The following is a 19,758-nucleotide window of genomic DNA, read 5'->3' as shown; positions in this document are numbered from 1 at the left end:
TACTGGTACTAATTTAGCTGATTATTTTTTGTATTTCCAGTAAAAGTTTTGTTAAATGAAAATCCTTACACACGTATTCTGTGAATAGGTTCACACCATTATCTATAATAATAATAATACAGATTGAGTATCCCTAATCTGAAAATCCAAAATTCAAAATGTTTCAAAATCCAAAACTTTTAAAAAAATTTTTATTTTATTTTAGGTCCTGGGATACACGTGCAGAATGTGCAGGTCTGTTACATAGGTAAACGTGTACCATGGTGGTTTGCTACACCTATCCCAAAACTTTCTCAGCACTGACATAACATTAGAAGGAAATGCTCCTTGGAACATTTCGGATTTGGGATTTTCAAATTTGGGATGCTGAACTATTATAATGCAAATATTCCACGATCTGAACAAATCTGAAATCCAGAGTGCCTTTGGTCCCAAGCACTTTGGATGAGGGATACTCAACTCGTAATAACAGTAGTTGTGGTATTAGCTATCATTCACTAAGTAGCTACATTATTCCTGGTACATTTCTAAGCTCTTTAAAACATATGTATTATCTTATTTAGCCCTTACCATCACTTGATGGAGTTTTATTGCAATCCCTGTTTTACAGACGAGGAAACTGACGTGGAGACTCTAAAAGTAGCATCCCAGGCCACATGCTTGTAGGCCTACAGTTCAAACTCAGGAGCTTCTGCCTGAGACTTTATGCTTTACTACTCTATACTGCTCCTAGATGTGGGAGAGCTGACCCACAAGGTTTATATATTCTAAATTTTAGCAACGGATGTCAAATTAACCTCTAAATGGACTCTATAAATTTAACTCCCATTATGGTTAGTAATAGTTATAGTTAGGAAGTATGAATAAGACCTACTATTTGATAGCAAAACAGGTGACAATAGTCAATAATAATTTAATCATATATTTAAAAATAACTAAAAGAGTATAACAAGATTGTGTGTAAGGGGATGGATATCCTATTCTCCATGATGTGGTTATTAAGAATTGCATGACCGTATCAAAACATTTCATGTATCCCATAAATACATACACCTACTATGTAGCTACAAATATTAAAAATTAAAATTAAAAAAAAAATAAATTTAACTCCCAGAAATATTTAACAATAGTGATGCTTTCAGTCTTATTTTTATCTACCTACTAGATCAGGAAAACCAAAATCTCAGGTTTTAAAATGTGTATTCCTGGGTATCGAAGGCTGAAGGAATGAGGGTCATGATCAACTCGGTATACCACTGGAAGCTATATGAGTAAACAGCAAACTGTTTCTCATGAAAGCAGGATGTTGGCAAACTGACAAACTGTGTCTGCCGCCCAGAAGGAATGCTGAGGGCAGTCACGACCCAGGCACAAGTGTTTCTTGTGATTAGGCACATCTGAAGTCTGTTAGCAATAATGTGAACCTGTGATCAATTAAGCAGCTGACCAATTGTTACCGCCTCCTCTCTGCTCATTCTTTTTTTGTTTGTTTGAGACGGAGTCTCGCTCTGTCGCCCAGGCTGGAGTGCAGGGGCCGGATCTCAGCTCACTGCAAGCTCCGCCTCCCGGGTTCAAGCCATTCTCCTGCCTCAGCCTCCCGAGTAGCTGGGACTACAGGTGCCCACCACCACCCCCGGCTGATTTTTTGTATTTTTAGTAGAGATGGGGTTTCACCGTGTTAGGCAGGATGGTCTCGATCTCCTGACCTTGTGATCTACCTGCCTCAGCCTCCCAAAGTGCTGGGATTACAGGCGTGAGCCACCACACCCGGCCCTTCCCTGCTCTTTCTACCCAATAAATAGGAAGGGCTGTAGAAGCTTAGGACGGCTGCCTTTGCTCACTAGGAGCAGGGAGCCCTTTTCTTCTTCCCCTGGCCCCTGCCTTTAAAACAGTTTCTTTTGTCTTAAGTTTTCATTTATACCTTAGTCCCCCTTCATTCAGTCTCGTAATGATGGTCTCAAGTAGTAACAGTAGTAACTGCTGTAGTGACAGTCTCAAGTAGTAACCGTGGCAGTCTGCCACACCTGGGGGCAAATTTTACCCATAAAAATACACTGAATTCTTCAGTGCATTAGTCTGAATTGTTGAAAGTTGGGAGTGAAAGAATACAGAGAGGTACTCTAGCCTCCTACTATATGATGGTAAAACCTGAGTATCTGAGGGTTAATATGACTTCCTTAAGTTTCCACACAGAAATACAAGGTTTGGGGAAAGCTCAGATGTTTTCTCTATATCTTTTAAAATGCTATTTCTGCTCATCAGAAATAGCTCATCACTGCCTCCTATAACCACTTCTTTAGCAATTACACTCACTTACAGTATTTCATGTTGATTATTTGATAGATGTACCAAAATACTACAATGGACTTTGAATGCTCATGCTAGAGGTCAAAGAAGGCACCTAGAAGGCAGGATGCAGGATAATAAGTCCTCTTTTCTAACCTGTGGTACTATTCTCATGAAAAATAAAATACCAAGAGAATAGAAAATGAAGGAAAACCCTATATATGGAATCAGCCCGTACGTTTCTGGCTACCCACCAAACATATTTATTTTAGCATTTGTTTATGATACAGACTTTGTGATTACAAAACCAGCCATGGATTATCCAAACCATAATGTGAAGATGAGTAACAGAACTGTGAAATTGGAATGCATCCCAGTATTAATTTTAGATAAAGGCCTATCACGCCATATGACAGACAAGTGATCGAGGTCTAGAGATGTTAAATTACTTGCCCAAAGTAACACTGCTAGTTAGTATCGAAACCAGAATTTGAATTTAAGTTTTCTAAACATGCATTTCCATAAAAGTAAGAATCGATCTACTCAACCTGTTCAACAAATGACTATTAAGGGATTATTAATTGACAGACAATAATCTAGCCATTGACGATTTGATGGCAAGACAGATATCTTGACTATTTCCCTGGCATTTATTACCAGTGGAGTTAGAGAATGTGGAGAATGACTCCCCCACCTCCAAGTCTCAGCTCTTGGTGTTCACATCCATGTGGTGGGAGCACCACTAGGAAAAAGTTTCTGACCTCCCTCTGTCCATTAGGTAGGTAGAGGGAGGTTTTCTTGTCTGATCAGTGGGCTTGGATGTGGAATTGGGCATTGCTTAATCAGCACCTCCTTTCCTTCCTATCAGGTAGCTTCTATTCTGCTCTACTTCTCTCCTAAGCATGATTAGGCCTCCAGTGGTCTAGCACTGTCTGTCTCTAGGTGAATGTCTTAGCCCATTTGGGCTGCTATAACAGAAGTACTATAAATTGAGTGGGTTATCAATAACAGAAGTGTATTTCTTATAGTTCTGGAGTCTGGAAAACAATCAAGGCACTGGCAGACCCAGTATCTGATGAGGGCCAGCTTCCTGGTTGAAGACTGCCAACTTCTCCGTATCTTCACATGGTGGAAGAGGCAAGGCAGTTCTCTCTGATTGTTTTATAAGAGCATTAATCCCATTCATAGATGGCTTCTCCCTCATGACCTAATTATCATCTCCTAAATGGTCCATCTCCTAATACCATCAAGTTAGGGGTTAGGATTTCAACATATGAATTTTGGAGAGAACATAAATATCCAGGCCATAGCAACAGATCAGTCTATTTAATTCTGGAATTAATATCAGAACAACTCTTACCTTTAGATAGAGGCACCTATCTCTGTGAGAAGTAATTTCAGTAGTAAAAACAGCAGTTTACTCTTATTTGCTGACTATTTTGTTCTATTTTTCAGTTGGTTCAAAAATTGCTGAGGGAAAGGAGTGTTACTTTTGGGATTGCAATCAAACCTAACACAAAAATTCAGATCAATTGTTAAGTAGCAAAAGTCTAAGGCCCTATGGAAACATGCAAGAGTGGTTTAGAAGATATGAAGGCTGTACTATCTAATTTTAGGTCATATAATTCTGATTTGCCATCTATATTTTATTTGTGTTATTAGTTTGCTTTTTGTTTTGTTTTGTTTTTTCAGGTGGAGTTTTGTTCTTGTTGCCCGAGCTAGAGTGCAGTGGCATGATCTTGGTTCACTGCAACCTTTGCCTCCCGGGTTCAAGTGATTCTCCTGCATCAGCCTCCCGAGTAGCTGAGATTACAAGCGCCCGCCACCACATCCGGCTAATTTTTTGTATTTTTAGTAGAGTCAGGGTTTCATGATATTGGCCAGGCTGGTGTCAAACTCCTGACCTCAAGTGATCCACCCTCCTCAGCCTCCCAAAGTGCTGGGATTACAGGCGTGAACCACTGTGCCCGACCTAGTTTGCTTTTAATAATGGGCCAGTCTTGCTTTTGAAATAGGCATCTTTTATACTGAAATGATATGATAATTCACTAGAAAGAGATTCATTATAATGTGTGCCTATTCTAAAACTCACCCAAGAGTTTCTTTGCTCGCGTAGATATAGGATAGTGACTCATTCCGTGGACCTTTGAGGCATAATTATAGCAAAAACCTAAAATATTTTCTTCTTTAAGAAAAAAAAACAGTCTTCTGGTCAACTACATATTAAATGCACTTATGATTTTTATAGATGTAGTCTAAAATGGCAAATATATAGCATAAACTCTTAGAGCTAGCTCAGAAGAGCAAAGTCGGTCTGTGATGGTTACGAAGCTATGGTCTGTTTTAAACCTTACTTGTTATGTTCTGTCAACAGGGGGCACTAGAGAGTAACCGTCAGGCAGGAGGAAAAAGGAACTGTTCCTTCTTTGCCTTTCTGTATCTGTTAAGGTCACCCTGGCAATGGCAGTTGGTTCCAGTCTCCCCCTCCCACCTTCTGATTTGAAAAACTAGTCCCATTGAATTCCCACCAGAGAAATCAGCACACCCCAACAGCAGTGCCCCCTCCATAGAGGTCTGGCTCACAGTTCCACAGCATCCCCCTGTTCCATTATCTGAATTGCGTCTCTCTTCAGAGGTCAGAGTCTCACTCACCTAGAGCTTACTGGATTCTAAGCAACCCTGACTTCTTGCCTTTGTCCTGGATCCCACAGGTGAGGCTGCTTCCTGCAATTACTATCCCCATCATCTTGGCATTTCTAGTCCTCTAATATTTGTCTAACCAATTCTCTATATTAAATTGCCCTGGTTGCTGTTTTCCTGCATGGACTCTGAGCAGTTGCCCAATGCTAGGCATACCATATACACTTAGGAAAAGTTAAAATTCCAAATGGTCTTTCTCCAACCATTCTGGGTCCACAGCTAATACATAACATTCAATATCCAAATCAGTTCTAGAACACATCAGCATCATCCACTCATCAAATCAGTAGTCATGTGAACAGACTGGTGCTCAGCAGCACTTCTAGAAGTAAAATGTTAAAGAAGAAAGTTCCCAAACAAAAATCCTTGACCATCATACTTATCGCATAGTATCTTTGCAATTAGGGCAAGGATCAAAAGCCAGCAATATGAACTGGTTTCTGAGAAATAAGCTTAAATTATGTATGCATTCTTTAAAATTGTTTCTCAGATACATTATTTTACAACTAAAGTTGCCTCCAGGCAGGAATAATGAGAGAGAAGGAGACAAAGAAAAAGGGTGTTTGGGGGTACGGGGCAAAGGAAACAGAACTACTTGTTCTTGCCTTATGTTGAAATTCCATTCTTCAGACTGAGTTAGCAACTATAATAAAACTCACTCAGCAGTTTGAAAAACTAAGTAAACATTCTCCTCATTGCTTTTTCTTAGCCTGTAAAAGACTGTAGTTTCTAATGATAATCCATTCATGGAATCTTCCTCTGCCCACCATCTCTCCCTGTGATCAGGTTATATTCTGGGGCCCGGCTATAATCTACTTTTGATCTTCAGCACTCCTTGAGTTTCTAAATATGATAATCTCACCTATCAGCCTTCCTCTCCTTTCTTTGTTTGTATTTTCCTTTTATTTTATGGCTGTAGAAATAAACACATGTTGTGTCTGGATCTTCATATCAGGAAGGGGTATATGACTTGATAAGCTTTCTCACCAGCTGTTGAAAGTAGTCAGATTCCAGCCCAACCAAACTGGAGTTAATATGTTGCTTGCAAAAATATGTCAGACTTTGTATTATGTTACTCTTTTAAAAGGTTAATAATTGTAGAGTTTAAATGGTCAAGGTTAAGGTGAACCTTATTATTACCTGATTATGATATTTAGTGTCTTTAGTTGTGAAATCAGTTCCATCAGACACTGGCCTGGTGTCTACTGAAAGCTTTAATGATCTGGCCCGGGGCCCAGGCAGATTTTACTAGTACACTTAGGTACATGTGTTTTACAAGAAGGGTGGAGTCTCTGAGTTAAAATGATGGCACTTTGCAGCGTCTCTTCCGAAAATTAACTCATGGAGGAAATTCCGGTCTCCTATGGCACTTCTTCTGTTTTTTCTTCTTTTGAAACATAAATTAGCATTAGCCCAAACACAGTGTCTTGAGGAAATATGTAAGTTAGGTATAAAGCTTCCATTGGTAGCTCTTGGCAATTCAGTAATTAAGGTGTAACAAAACTAAATGCATCTCTACTGATTTAATGGCTTACTTGTGACATGTAATGAAAATACACCTGTATCTTTACAAGACATTCCTGGGCTCGGATGGATTCTGATAAACGCTTTGGGAAAGGAACATGCGGAAGGAAGGCATAGTTAAACACCATAAAAAAATTTAACAGAGGTTAGGGCCAGGTGTGGTGACTCATGCCTGTAATCCCAACACTTTGGGAGACTGAGGTGGGTGGATCACCTGAGGTCAGGAGTTCAAGACCAGCCTGACCAACATAGAGAAACCCCGTCTCTACTAAAAATACAAAATTAGCTGGGCATGGTGGTACACGCCTGTCATCTCAGCTACTCGGGAGGCTGAGGCAGGAGAATCGCTTGAACCCAGGAGGTGGAGATTGTGGTGACCCAAGATTGCATCATTGCATTCCAGCCTAGACTACAAGAGCAAAACTCTGTCTAAAAACAAAACAACAACAACAATAAAAAAAACACAGTTTATATCTAGAATGATAGAATCATCATATTTTAGAGGTGTAAGTGTTCATTAAATTCAACCTCCTCTTTTTTTCTGGTAGGGAATCTGAGGTCCAAAGACAAAATATGGCAATAACAAAACTAGAGAATAACCTCCTATTCCCAAGCCCAGTCTCCTTGTGCGACTCTGTGCCCTGTCTCTTGTCTCCAGTCATCTGCCTGACTCAGCTGCAGTGACAGGCATCATCTTCACTTCCCACAAATATGTGTGTGATCCCACAGACCACCAGGCAACTATCCAAATGGCCTTTAGATTTTATGTAGAAAAGTTGAAGGACTGTTCACTTGCAAAAATTCATTGGTTTTGTATTTTAAAGACTTAAATGATCCCTGAAATTGCTTTCTTGGTCCCATGTTCTGTCTCAGGATAGCAAAATATATAGGCATCCCTGTGATAGGACACAGACTTCCAAAATCAACACGATGTTTCTAACAACCTTGTTCAATGATATCCTCAACCCTACTTGCTAGTGATCATGAAAACCCTTTGCCTTTAACAAGTTTATTTTAGAATATGTTGCATAGTCATTTCTAAAGGTATTTACATGGACATAAATATGCACCAAGTTTCATGCATGGAATAAAGTTTCATAACTGGGTAAATAGATGTTGACAGCATGGAATGATGTTTTGCAATCACTGAAAACAACAGAACTTCAGGGCTTGGGACTCTGGAGTTGAGGTCTCCTTACCCTCTTGATCAGCATAGAATGTGAGCCTACACTGGAATCAGAAGAATAACATTGTGCTCTAATTTAGATCAGAGAAGGATTTGGGGCTGCTTTTGTGTTTGGTTAAACCATCATCACCTAAAATTATTGTTTCAGTGTGTGCTTCCTAGAAATATGTCTCCCAGAATATTTAAAAAATTTTTATTTTTAGAGACAGGGTCTTGCTCTGTTGCCCAGGCTGGAGTGCAGAGGGGTGCAATTGTAGCTCACTGCAGCCTCGAACTCCTGGGCTTAAGTGATTCTCCCATCTCAGCTTTCCCAATAGCTGGGACTATAGACATATTCATGCCCAGCTAATTTTTATATTCTTTTCTTTCTTTTTTTTTTTTTTTTTTAGATGTGAAGTCTTACTACTTTGCCCAGGCTGGTCTTCAACTCCTGGCCTGAAGCCATCCTCCCATCTCAGCCTCCCTCGTAGCTGAGATTACAGGCTAAAACCAACATGACCAGCTCTTCCAAGAACTGTGTATTATAGTTTCTCTGCCATGGAGTAGCTGTGGTTGAGAACACCTTCACTGTGCCTTCACATTCAGGTTAGTTAGATACTTTCTAGGCTAATGAGTTCATGCATTCTCTGGAATGAGCAGAGAAATGTTCCCTGAAAACCACCACAACTATTTTGATCAGATAGAGCTGTCATACCAGGTCCCTGGAATACTTGTGTTTTTATATTATGTTTCTATTAATATTTTATAACACTACTATGGTTTCTTAAATCTAAAAGCAAAGAGAACTATAGATGTTCTATGCCTCAGGCTGGATCGCACTGTTATGCGTAAAATCTCTATTACCTATCTTTCAAGAGAGACAAGAAAAAAAGGAAACTATATGCTGGCTAAGTTCTCTCTTCTTTATCAACAGTTTTCTAAATTATGGAGATAATATTCTTTATTATGATAATTATGCCCATGTCTTAAACAGATAATTAAAATAGAAAAAGAGCAGTCAATACGTATTTTCAAAAATAGTAGAACTATGACTTCTGGATATATACACAACAAGTGTAGGAATCATGATGAAAAGACATATATGTGTATTCACACACATATATAAGCTCACATACCTATTCACAATTATTCATCAGGTTAGCATAGTTATTGCCTTTATCTAGTTCCAAGAAAATCTTCAAAGAACTCATTAGCTTTAGCAGAAATTCAAACTTTAGTCATCATCCACATTAATGAGTTTGTAGGAGATGGAATTCAGAGTCAGATGCGACCTGCCATGGTGAGGAGGCCTGGGGCAGTATGAGATTAATTCATCTCCAGTTTGAGGGTCTTTCAAAAAATAAAGATGCCAAGGTTATGTGTTTTCAAGTCAATGATTCTCATATGGGGCCAGGAAGGGGAGTTGCTGGAAAATGCTTAAAAAAGCCTCTTCCCTGCCCCTTCCTTTCCTTTTACAGGCTTTCCCTTCTCTTCCTTTTCCCATTCCTCTTTATCTCCACCCCATTTCCTTCTCTCTTCTTGTTGATGGTGGTGGTCCATGCTGTGTGTTCCAAGCCGGAAATTAAGAGCACTCTTGACTAAAGTTATACCTTTTTCTTTGAAAATGTACTTATTTGTTTATTCCTATTCTAGACTATTTCCCTCAAATTCAGGCAAGATCAGGAGTACAACTTCTAAATTGTATAAGGTTCCTCCCCCAAATTTTACTTCTGTTTGGAACCAGTTCTTAAATATTTTAATTTGTAGATATTGCCTCCATGTGAGACATTCTCACGTGCCATCTTGCTCTAGGTATAGTGGAATGAAAATTTATGTAATTCAGTACTTCAGGAAAATATTCTTTCCCAGAGGTAAAGGCTACCTATGGCCAGGCACAGTGGCTCACACCTGTAATACCAGTGCTTTAGGGCGCCAATGTGGTAGGACTGATTGAGGCTGGAAGTTCCAGATCACCTCTTCAAAGTAGACCCCTTCTTGGCATAATAATAATAATAATAATAATAATAATAATAACAACAAAAATTAGCCAATTGTGGTGGCGCACACCTGTGGTCACAGCTACTCAGGGGGCTGAGGCTGCAGGATTGTTGAAGCCAAAGAGTTTGAAGCTACAGTGAGCTATGATTGTGACACTGCACTCCAGCCTGGGAGAGAGAGCAAGATCCTGTCTCTAAAAAAATAAAAAATAAAGATTACATATGCTGGGCACAAATTGTTTCTGGCATCTTTCCTTTAGTTTCCTAACTGAAGGCATCAAATGGAGTGTAGATGGCACAATCTGATGTTGGAATACCAATGCTGAGAGGTAGGAAGATCGTAATACTTTTATTGGGCCCAAAATATTTTTACTCTCCTTACATACTTCTCTTTTCATCATCTATTGCTTCTCCTCATAACATTACACGAAAAAAAAAATAAGGAAAATAAGGGTATGTCTGCATTCTATCAAATAAATATCTTCCATTTCAAGTTCAATTTGCTTCCTAAGTGTGGTAACAACAGAAGAAAGCCCTAATGGAATGGAGTGATGTCATCTGATTTACTTTACACCATGAATTCCTTTTCAAATAAATGCAGACTGGTTGTGCCCTCACAATACAAATCTTCATTAATTTAGTTGTTTACTAGTTACTTATTGCTAGGCAATCGTCCCTTAAATGATAGGTAGTGTGACCTATTTTTAGGAAGCACTGTTTTGGGTCCGGAGAAACCACTCTTTGTTACTGGGTTCTGAACACTTTGAAATGGCAAAAAGTTGCAGGCAGAGAACACATATGTCACCTTTATTTTTGACAGTAGAATTAGGTGTGTTAAAACAAATGGCTTTGCCAACACTAAATCCTAGAATCAGACAGTTACCCATATCAGGGTAGCATGGGTCCAGGAGGAGTTCCCTAAGATGGGGAAAGTAGTGGGACTGGACAGCCCGTGGGCAATTTGCACATGAAAAAAAAAAAAAAAAGGATTCCCAAGATGGGGAGGGTCAGGGATAAAAGGCACATGCCCAGTTATTCTTCCTGTATATATCAATCATAAAGGTGTCTTCACCTCTCCAGAGGCTGAGTGAATAAAGGGTTAGAGAAAGGTCAGAAGAATATTTAGGGGAAAGTCATTCCTCATAGGAAACAGTAGTGAGAAAAAAGCCCTTTTAGTACCCTACACTACTACAACAAAAATAATTTAGATTCAGGCTCTAGCTTCCTAACAATTAGCTCTAAAACCTTGGATTGTGGTTCTCAATCACATCCTCTATAGAAAAAAAGGCTGTAGAGTTGGTGAATTTTAGGGCCTCTTCACTTTTATAATATAACAAAAAATACTGTCATTTGTCATTTGTTGAGCACTAGTCCCAGGTACTGTCAGAGCATCTTGCACTCTCCTTTATTTAATTCTCAGAAAGTCCATCACTCTATAAAAATCCAGAGCATTAAATGGTGGTTTATGCTATACAACTTAAGTAGAATAGTCAGGATTGCAACTCAAGGTCAGTGAGTCACTCTGCTCTGCTCATGATATGTGAATTAAGGTGCCACACACAATACATGAATAAAGAAGCACTTGGTATCTTGGTATTTTTCTTTGAGTCTGTCAGCCACCAAATACTTCTCAAAATTACTCGAGATTTATATTACAACCAGATATTAAAGTACAAAGTAGAAATCCGGTGTCTTCCCCAATCTGAGAGAAAAGAGCTCAGAAACGACTCCTACCTATTAGAGATTACTGAGTAAAGCTGTAAATTGATGAGAAAGACTAGCCTCTGCAGTAATACATCCTCAGTGCCTTCATTTCAGGTAAAAAATGATTCACCTTAAAAAGTCATAACCGTGACAATAATAACCGTCATTATCATAGTTGTTTCCTGAAAGGTAGAATTCTGGACTTAAAATCTTTATTTTTTCTATTTTGAATGAAACCATTCCAGATTGAGAATATTTATTCTTTAGATAAAGAAACGTTAACATAATTCTTCGCATTAAATAGCAGAATCTGAATTGAAATTTGGGAATAGTATATTTTTGATTTAAAAAAATAAGAAAAGTACTTTCTACTTTTGAATAATTTTTCCTTTAAATATGTGAGACCCTAGAGTTTGAGGCAGTGAACTGCATCATCTAGAGTTTCCTGGATTCCAAACTGTAAGACACAGAAAACAAAGGTGAGAGCTGAGCTTTAAATGCTCTTCTGATTTGTCAGTAACCTGACTGTAGATACACAGCTTGGGGACTCGCTGAGTCCTGTCAATCAAATTAAACTCACAGACCAAAAAAAAAAAAAAACAAGCACCATGGGCAGAATGAGTAGTTGAAGACAGGAAACATTTTGTTAGATCAGCTCTGAGACAACACCTATGCACATCTGATCAAGAATTCAGTTTGTTTCTGATTCTAAATCTACAGTCATCTAGAAACCATGATTCCAGCCAGCACTGATATAAGTGGAAATTTTAACATGGACAGTACAGTACTGGGGGTTATGGATAGAGTTCCACGATCTTGGAATATTGTCTCATAATGTTGGGAGTGGCCATATGGTTAATTGAACTGTCATGTGAGACCTCTGCTCATTAAGGGCCTCCTGGCAGGTGGAAACCATTTTCCTTTAGTGAATCACATGTAGCACACTAACTGTATGATGAGAAATTTGATAGGCAGCTTGTGGTGAACTCAAAGAAAAAGAAAAAATTAAGAAACTCAATGGAGGCAGGGTGCGGTGGCTCAGGCCTGTAATCCCAGCACCTTGGGAGGCCGAGGCAGGCAGATCACTTGAGGTCAGTAGTTTGAGACCAGCCTGGTCAAAATGGCAAAACCCCATCTCTACTAAAGCTATAAAAATTAACCAGGCCTGGTTGTGTGTGGTTGTAATCCCAGCTACTCAAGAGGCTGAGGCAGGAGAATCACTTGAACCTGGGAGGTGGAGGTTGCAGTGAGCCAAGATCATGCCACTGCACTCCAGCCTGGGCAACAGAGCAAGAGTCTGTCGGAAAAAAAAAAAAAAAAAAAAAAAAAAATGGAACAAAGAAGTTTCCTTGGGCTTAGAAAATATGTAGACTCAATACACCAATCAGAAAATATATTCTATGAAAGAAGGGTTCAGAAAGATAGTGGTCAGTAATACAGTTTCAAGATAGCAGGCAGAAATAAACAGGAAAATTATGCTATATATTAATGCTTTTCATAGCATGCCAAATGTAGTAGCTTTATCAACTCTTTAAACTATGTTATAGAGTAAATTGTTAGTCAGCTAAACATAAACTGTCTTGCATATATTAGGAGAAATACCTAATGTAGGTTGTGGGTTGATGGGTGCAACAAACCACCATGGCACGTATATGGTTATGTAACAAACCTGCATGTTCTGCACATGTACCCCAGAACTTAAAAGCATATTTAAAAAAAAAGAAGAATCTCCAATCCTCATTTGCAAAACTTCTCCAAAGCTAACAATTTTTACGCAGACTGTGTTTTTGTAAAGCTATTTATTCTCTCTCTATATATGTACACACATACATATATACTACAATATACAAATGTATATTACATAAAGAAATGTTTATTTGCAAGTGGTTAAACATAAAATATGCCACTCTACGTAGTTTTATAGATCTAATTTGTTAATTTTATAATTTTTGTCATATTAATTTATATGGACCTATGCCACTCTTTTTATCTGTTGTAAAATATTTATTCATATAACTATATTATAATTTATAGTCTCCAATTGATGGACTTTTTCATTGTTCTCAATATTTCAGTGTCCAGGTGGTGCTGATGTGAATATTGTAGAACTTGGAAGAATGTTTTGGTAGAAGGGACTTTGAGAAGTGAATTTACCTTGTCATAAAGTGTGGGTATTTTAAATATTCACATATATAGTGGCTCTGTCAAATTCCATTTCCATCTGCAGTATGTGAGAATATATTTTTAAGTTGCCATATGATTAACTTTAAAAAAGTCTGCCAAATGGATGATGAAAAATAATATTCTGGTGTATTGTTCAACCTATTACTGAGGTTGAACACTTTTTGATATTTTTATTAAATCATTTTTTGTTAGTAATTGCTTATATACTTTGCTTATTTTCTATTGAGTCATTTGTTCTTTCTTTTTTTCTTTTTTTTCTTTTTGAGACGGAGTCTCACTCTGTCACCAGACTGGAGTGCAGTGGCGCGATCTCAGCTCACTGCACCCTCCGCCTCCCGGGTTCAAGCGATTCTCTTGTCTCAGTCTCCTGAGTAGCTGGGACTATAGGCATGTGCCGCCACGCCCAGCTAAGTTTTGTATTTTTAGTAGAGATGGGATTTCACCATGTTGGTCAGGATAGTCTTTTAATTTGTAGGAGTTCTTGAATATTTTGGATAGTAATTTTATGGTACATGTTGTATACATTATCTCTAAATCTGGCTTTTTCCCCCTATGCTTTGTTGCTAGCTTGATTTTCTCATTAATAGACTATTTTTGTAGGCTTAATATTTACAGAAACATTGAGTGGAAAGTACATGGTGTTCTGGTAGGCATTATCATCCCCCCCATCCCTATACATGCTCTTGCTTTATTTTTAATTTCTTCATGATATATCTCATATGACCAGGAGCTTTTCATTTTGATGTAGCTATATTTGCTAATCTTTTATTTTACAATTATTGTTTGTTTGTACTTACTTGAAAAAAATGTTTCCTATCCAAGCTCTTTAAGGTAATGTCTTATATTTTCTCTTTTTTATTTTAGACTTTTTTTCTCTACTTAAATTTAACTACACCTCTTTTCAAATTTGCCTGTCACCTCACACCCCTTTTTCCATTAAGTACTCATACCCTAGTTACCTTACCATTCAGATGTCACTTCCATGCCATTTCTTCCCCCGAGTGTTCTCTTGTTCTTCAGGTTAGGAGCAATCTTCTTGCCTGCCAGAGAGTCTTGCAAAAAAAAAAAAAAAAAGTAACTTTCTTTTCTTCCCTTGAAGTTTTTATATTGTACTTAAAATAGTCAAGACAGTATTATGTTTGTTTCAGTATATTACTCTTCTGAATAGCTCTTGAGAACAGGATCTATAGATCTTGATATCTCCAAAGAGTCCTACTCAGTGTCTCAAAGAATAGGTTTAACATTAACTTTTGTAAGGAGAAAAAAAAAATGTACGTTTAGTTTGGACAACTGAATGCTCATCTGGGACACATGGTAATTATTTCCAAATACTTGAACACCTATTCTAGGTCAAAGGAATTGAAGTGGTCCTATATGGTCAATAGATCATTGCTAAAGGCAACTATACAGTATTTTTCTCAATATGAAGAAGACATTTTCAGCAAATAGAATTCTCTGAAAATTGAACGAACTCACAAAGGAGTGACTTGATTATTCCCAGATATGTTCAAGCAGAAACAGTGCGTTAATATTTCTTCTAAAGCCCTTTGTACACACATATTCCTACTGAAGGAATGAGTGATATATTAGCTCTATTTATATGCTTCATGAGTTTTAATTTTGGACATTGACTCTTGATATTGGAGATTCTTCCCCATCTTTCCAGACTTCAGCTACACCCATCTCTGGGGATCATTTTATTTTTCTTTAAACATGATTTGCTTTTTATTTACAAAAATGCTTGGGATGTTTTATCATGTTGTTTTCACCACTCAAATAGATGATTTTATTTTTATTTTTTGAATAGTAACTTACAGAGGTTAAATCACTTCTAGGAGGTTCAATATTAAATTTATTTAACTGCTGAAACCTTATTTACAGAACCAATGAATACACATACTGTGCTGAGAAACAAACATATATTTAATACTCTATGTACTCTTTATTAAATTGATTTATTTTATGTTTCCAAATTTCTGTATATCAATATTATTGTAGACATTCTAGTTGAGATAACCATAATATGTTTAAAACAGAACAAAACAAGTCAGAAGCTTGTGATTCCATATTGTACTTTTTTTTTTTTTTTTGAGACTGAGTTTCACTCTTGTAACTCAGGCTGTAGTGCAGTGGCACAATCTCGACTCATTGCAACCTCCGCCTCCTGGGTTCAAGAGATTCTACCGCCTCAACTTCCCAAGTAGCTGGGATTACAGGCATATACCACCACGCCCGGCCAATTTTTTTTTTTTTTTGTATTTAGTAGAGACGGGGGTTCACCATGTTGGTCAGGCTGGTCTCGAACTCCTGATCTTAGGTGATACACCCCCCCCCCCCGCCTCCGTTGGCCTCCCAAAGTGCTTGGATTACAGGCATGAGCCACCACGTCCGGCCCCTTCTTTGTATTTTAAATTTAGACTCTAAACTAAATGGCAGGAAAGCAGCATTTTGACAATGCTATGTATATTGCCCAGAACATGGATGAAATTTTAGTAAATGTGAAATAAAGCATAAGGAAAGCCATTACTTCCAGTCAGAAATTTGTTTATTAACTAAGAACGAGGACATATTCCAGAGTCATAATGCAATAAATCAGCAAGGCAGGATAATAGGAGAATCCTGAACATAGATTAAACGTTAATTGTAAAGAGTCTCTAACAGTATTTGTTCTTCTTTCAACAAATAATTTTCCTGCTTTAGCTAATTCTGAGGCTTTTTCTTAGGCATGGAGAACAAAAGCTGAGTACCAGTGAATCTTGTTTTATGGCTTCTCTGGAAGAGAAAATTTGCTGAAGGCTTCTCTGGAAGAGAAAATTTGCTGGAGGCTTCTCTGGAAGAGAAAATTTGCTGGAGGCTTCTCTGGAAGAGAAGATTTGCTGAAGCCTTCTCTTTTTGAGCTCTAGTCACCATTGCTATTTGCCTGTTCTCACAATCAGTCAGTAAGAAAAGGATGAAATTATTATGCTCAAGATAATGTTATCTCTTGGCTTATTAGCAAGGTGCTAGTTAGGTAGTTGACAAAAATATTAATGAAAAGCAAAGCCATCCGAACGAACTTGCATGCTGGAATCTGCAGTCAAACCATGGAGGCCCCATTTCATCAGGAAAGGTAGGTGATAATCACACTGTCAGACAAGTGACAGTGACAGCCAAAGTAAGAAAGCTGGCTGGTGATGGTTGTATTTCAAATGGAGTCTCTTCGGTAAGTCCATTGTAATAAATCTCAGAAATAATGATGTTACCTTCAGGGTCAGCTTTTAGTACAAAGAGCAATAACAGAACAACAGAAAAAAAGAAAAGCTAGCAGGTGATACTGGCTGTGGTTAATAAGCCTGGGAGCTATATTTGAACCTAATGTAACGAGATTCTTAGGCTGAATAAAGAGATTCAGCAGAAAATTAGACATTCTACTACTTAGTAGAATCTTCCCCACTGGGCAATTTCCAGTTGCTATAAATTCTGTAAGTTGGTCAATAGCATTTCAGAGGTCTGCTACCACTGCATAAATACCTCAGAGGTGGAAAGGTACTGGGTATACAGCTCAGAGACCTGAAGCTTCGAGATAAATAGCTCAGTGGTCGGCAGCTCGTAGGCCTGTAGCTCGAATAGTGATAATTTCTCATTAAATAGCTTTGGGGTTGGCAGCTGTTGGAAGTATAACATAATGGTGAGACGTAGCTGGGTATGAAGCAAGGATTTTGGTAGCTTTTATACCCCAAAGTACTCAATCTGCAGTGGTTTAGAGTTTGGAAACTCTTGGATGAGCAGTTAAGCTGTCCAAAGCAGTTGGAACCATTGTGGAGGGTTTGGCAGGCTTTGGATGCACTTCGAGTGGGTGTGTGGCAATTGCATACATACCCGTTGATCTGAGTGCATGGGCTGCAGCTGGGGCTGGGTTTGATGTTGGTAGTTTCACAGACACTGAAGACTTGGCCTGCTGATGGGGAGTTGCAGGGCACAGAGGAGTCTGATGGGTCACAACCAGTGGTGCTGCAGATCTTGGGCTCACAGCTGGGAGATTCGCAGGTTGGTGCTTCACCGTAGGATTCTTGGCAGTAATCCAGGAGCCAGAGATTTCCTTGGTAGCTACTGGGTAAGTAGTGTCCACAGGCAGGGCTTAAATCATTGGAGCTAAGAGTAACAGAAGAAGTCACTGGGATATAACAGTGAGTTCGATATGATGTGCAGACCCCAGGATAGCCTGGAGTAGACATGGAGCCTGTATACATGCTCAGTGGTCGCTGTGCAGTGTGGCTGTGGCCTAAAGACGTTTTATACCTTCCCTGGTGATTGTCAAAAGCCTCTCCAGACTCTTCCTCCTCTCGCTTGGGGCAAAAACACAGCAACATCTCATTAGTGTGTTGGTTAGCCACAGAGGCTAATGTTTTCACACATGTAAAAATAAGTTTATTTTAATTCTTCAAAGTATCCATAATCACCACTTTGACCATCACCCATCACTCATCATCTGTAGACCATACCTTCAACAAATAGTGATTTTCATGTTAATAGGCAAACTCTCATCTGTCAGAGGTTAACAAGAGTTCATGTGTCTATGGGCTTCTGCAACATGGTTATTTAAAGGTTCACAAGGACTCAACTAAAGCAAGGAACCTGTATTTTTCCACTCTGTTAACTACTGGAAAACACTGAAGGACTTAATCATATGCTCTGAAATAAGCCAAGTAGTTTGCCTGTCTCAACATGGTTATTCAAAAGCAGGCATTGACCTTTCAAGAATCAGTTTCTCCAAATATGTGCTATACTCTTACCTGTGCAGGGCCATATACTGGTAACAGCTTCTCATGTAATGTATTAGGAGAAGTCCATAGGTAAGACTTACAGCAATACTTGGGAAACTTAGTGACCTACACCAGGCTAAAAAATGAACTTGTTCCCAGGGGGCATTGGTTGCTAAGCAACCAAGACTTCTGTTAAATCCCTTCTTAAAGAGTGTCTGCAATGTGTGCTATCAAACCCAGTTTTGCAAGATTATACCTTCCTAATTGACTAAGGTTACAAATCACGTGTTCCATTGCCTGCTGTAAACCCCCATCGTTGTCAGATGTAAACGTTTTTCCCCAAATAAGCTCTTATTCTTAATTTGCTTTATTTTGCACCTACCCTTTATTTTACTCCTGTGTTGAAAAATGCAGTTATTTTTAGTTTATGTCAACAAAAGGAAATAACTGTTTAAAAGTTTTATCTGAATAAACTGTGTAGTTCTTATGAGCACTGTATATATTAAATAGCACTTTTTGCTACTCAGGGTGAAGGCTAAATAATTTTTTAAAAGATTGTAATTTAAACTGAAGAATTGAAATTTTGTTCTTCAAAATATAAAATTATAATTTATACTTCCAGCCGCCATTGAATTGGAAACAGCGATGCATTTATTAACAGTGAAGCGTTCAGACAGAGAATAGAACAGACTTCTTCTGGTAGGATCAGCTATGGGGATAGTTTTAAAAATTAACTCTCATTGTAGCAAACTATGAGATTTCTCTCACTGTTTTTGGTTACTTTTCAGTTAGCTTTTTCAAATGCACACCAATTTAAACCTACAGATATTCTCTTTTTAAAAATAATCTCCATTTTCTCAGTGCTTTTCTCAGTATATTTATTCTGTAAGTTGACAAGAAGCAATTCTGTATTAAACATGTTTTGCTGCCTTCTGCAGTTTCTCTCAGGTGACAAAGGCCACAATCATGAAACCGTATTTCCAGCAAATTGTTTGGCTATAGGGAGCCTTGGGATTTTGTGCAGAAAATGTTAGTCCTGAGGCAGGCAAAACAGGAAAGAAGATACATAGTTAATTGATGGCCAACTTTCTGCTACATTACTGAGCTCCAGTGATACACAGAAAAGCCAGAGGTTGACGAAGTTTTATTTCTACGCTTCTCTATCGTATCATTGTTGCTCTAGTCTTTTTTTTTTTTTTCCTTAGGCATCCTTGAAGCAGGTTTGAGGGCTAACACCATTAACAAACACAGAATGAGTTAAGTCAATTACCTGTAAATCTCACATTCTTCCCTTCCATCTTAAAATTAAATAGTGAGGTATTTTGAATTAATTTTATTCACACAGGTGTAAGTCAAAAAAATAATGTGGAACATCATATGGCATGACCAATATTCAAAGCATGAGCCATTACAACATATTTAAATTGATTTCAGTATGATAATATTCTAAACACAT

At 38.2% G+C, this 19,758-nt stretch overlaps 1 protein-coding gene across 1 annotated transcript; it reads right to left on the bottom strand.

Moving 5' to 3' along the window:
* Window positions 1–16,988: 16,988 nt before the first annotated feature.
* LOC104663639 (keratin-associated protein 24-1) lies at window positions 16,989–17,807 on the bottom strand. Its single transcript, XM_010364914.2, has one exon. It carries the CDS (start codon window positions 17,787–17,789, stop codon window positions 17,031–17,033), a length of 759 nt encoding a protein of 252 aa, XP_010363216.1. The 5' UTR covers window positions 17,790–17,807; the 3' UTR covers window positions 16,989–17,030.
* Window positions 17,808–19,758: the final 1,951 nt, after the last annotated feature.

This window comes from Rhinopithecus roxellana, chromosome 13 (genome assembly GCF_007565055.1).
Source record: "Rhinopithecus roxellana isolate Shanxi Qingling chromosome 13, ASM756505v1, whole genome shotgun sequence".
Classification (NCBI taxonomy): Eukaryota; Metazoa; Chordata; class Mammalia; order Primates; family Cercopithecidae; genus Rhinopithecus; species Rhinopithecus roxellana.
This window is presented reverse-complemented; position numbering and strand designations above follow the sequence as displayed.

Bases quoted from the DNA above. Each gene is read 5' to 3' on its own strand.
- LOC104663639 (XM_010364914.2), bottom strand. From the start codon at position 17,789: ATGTATACAGGCTCCATGTCTACTCCAGGCTATCCTGGGGTCTGCACA.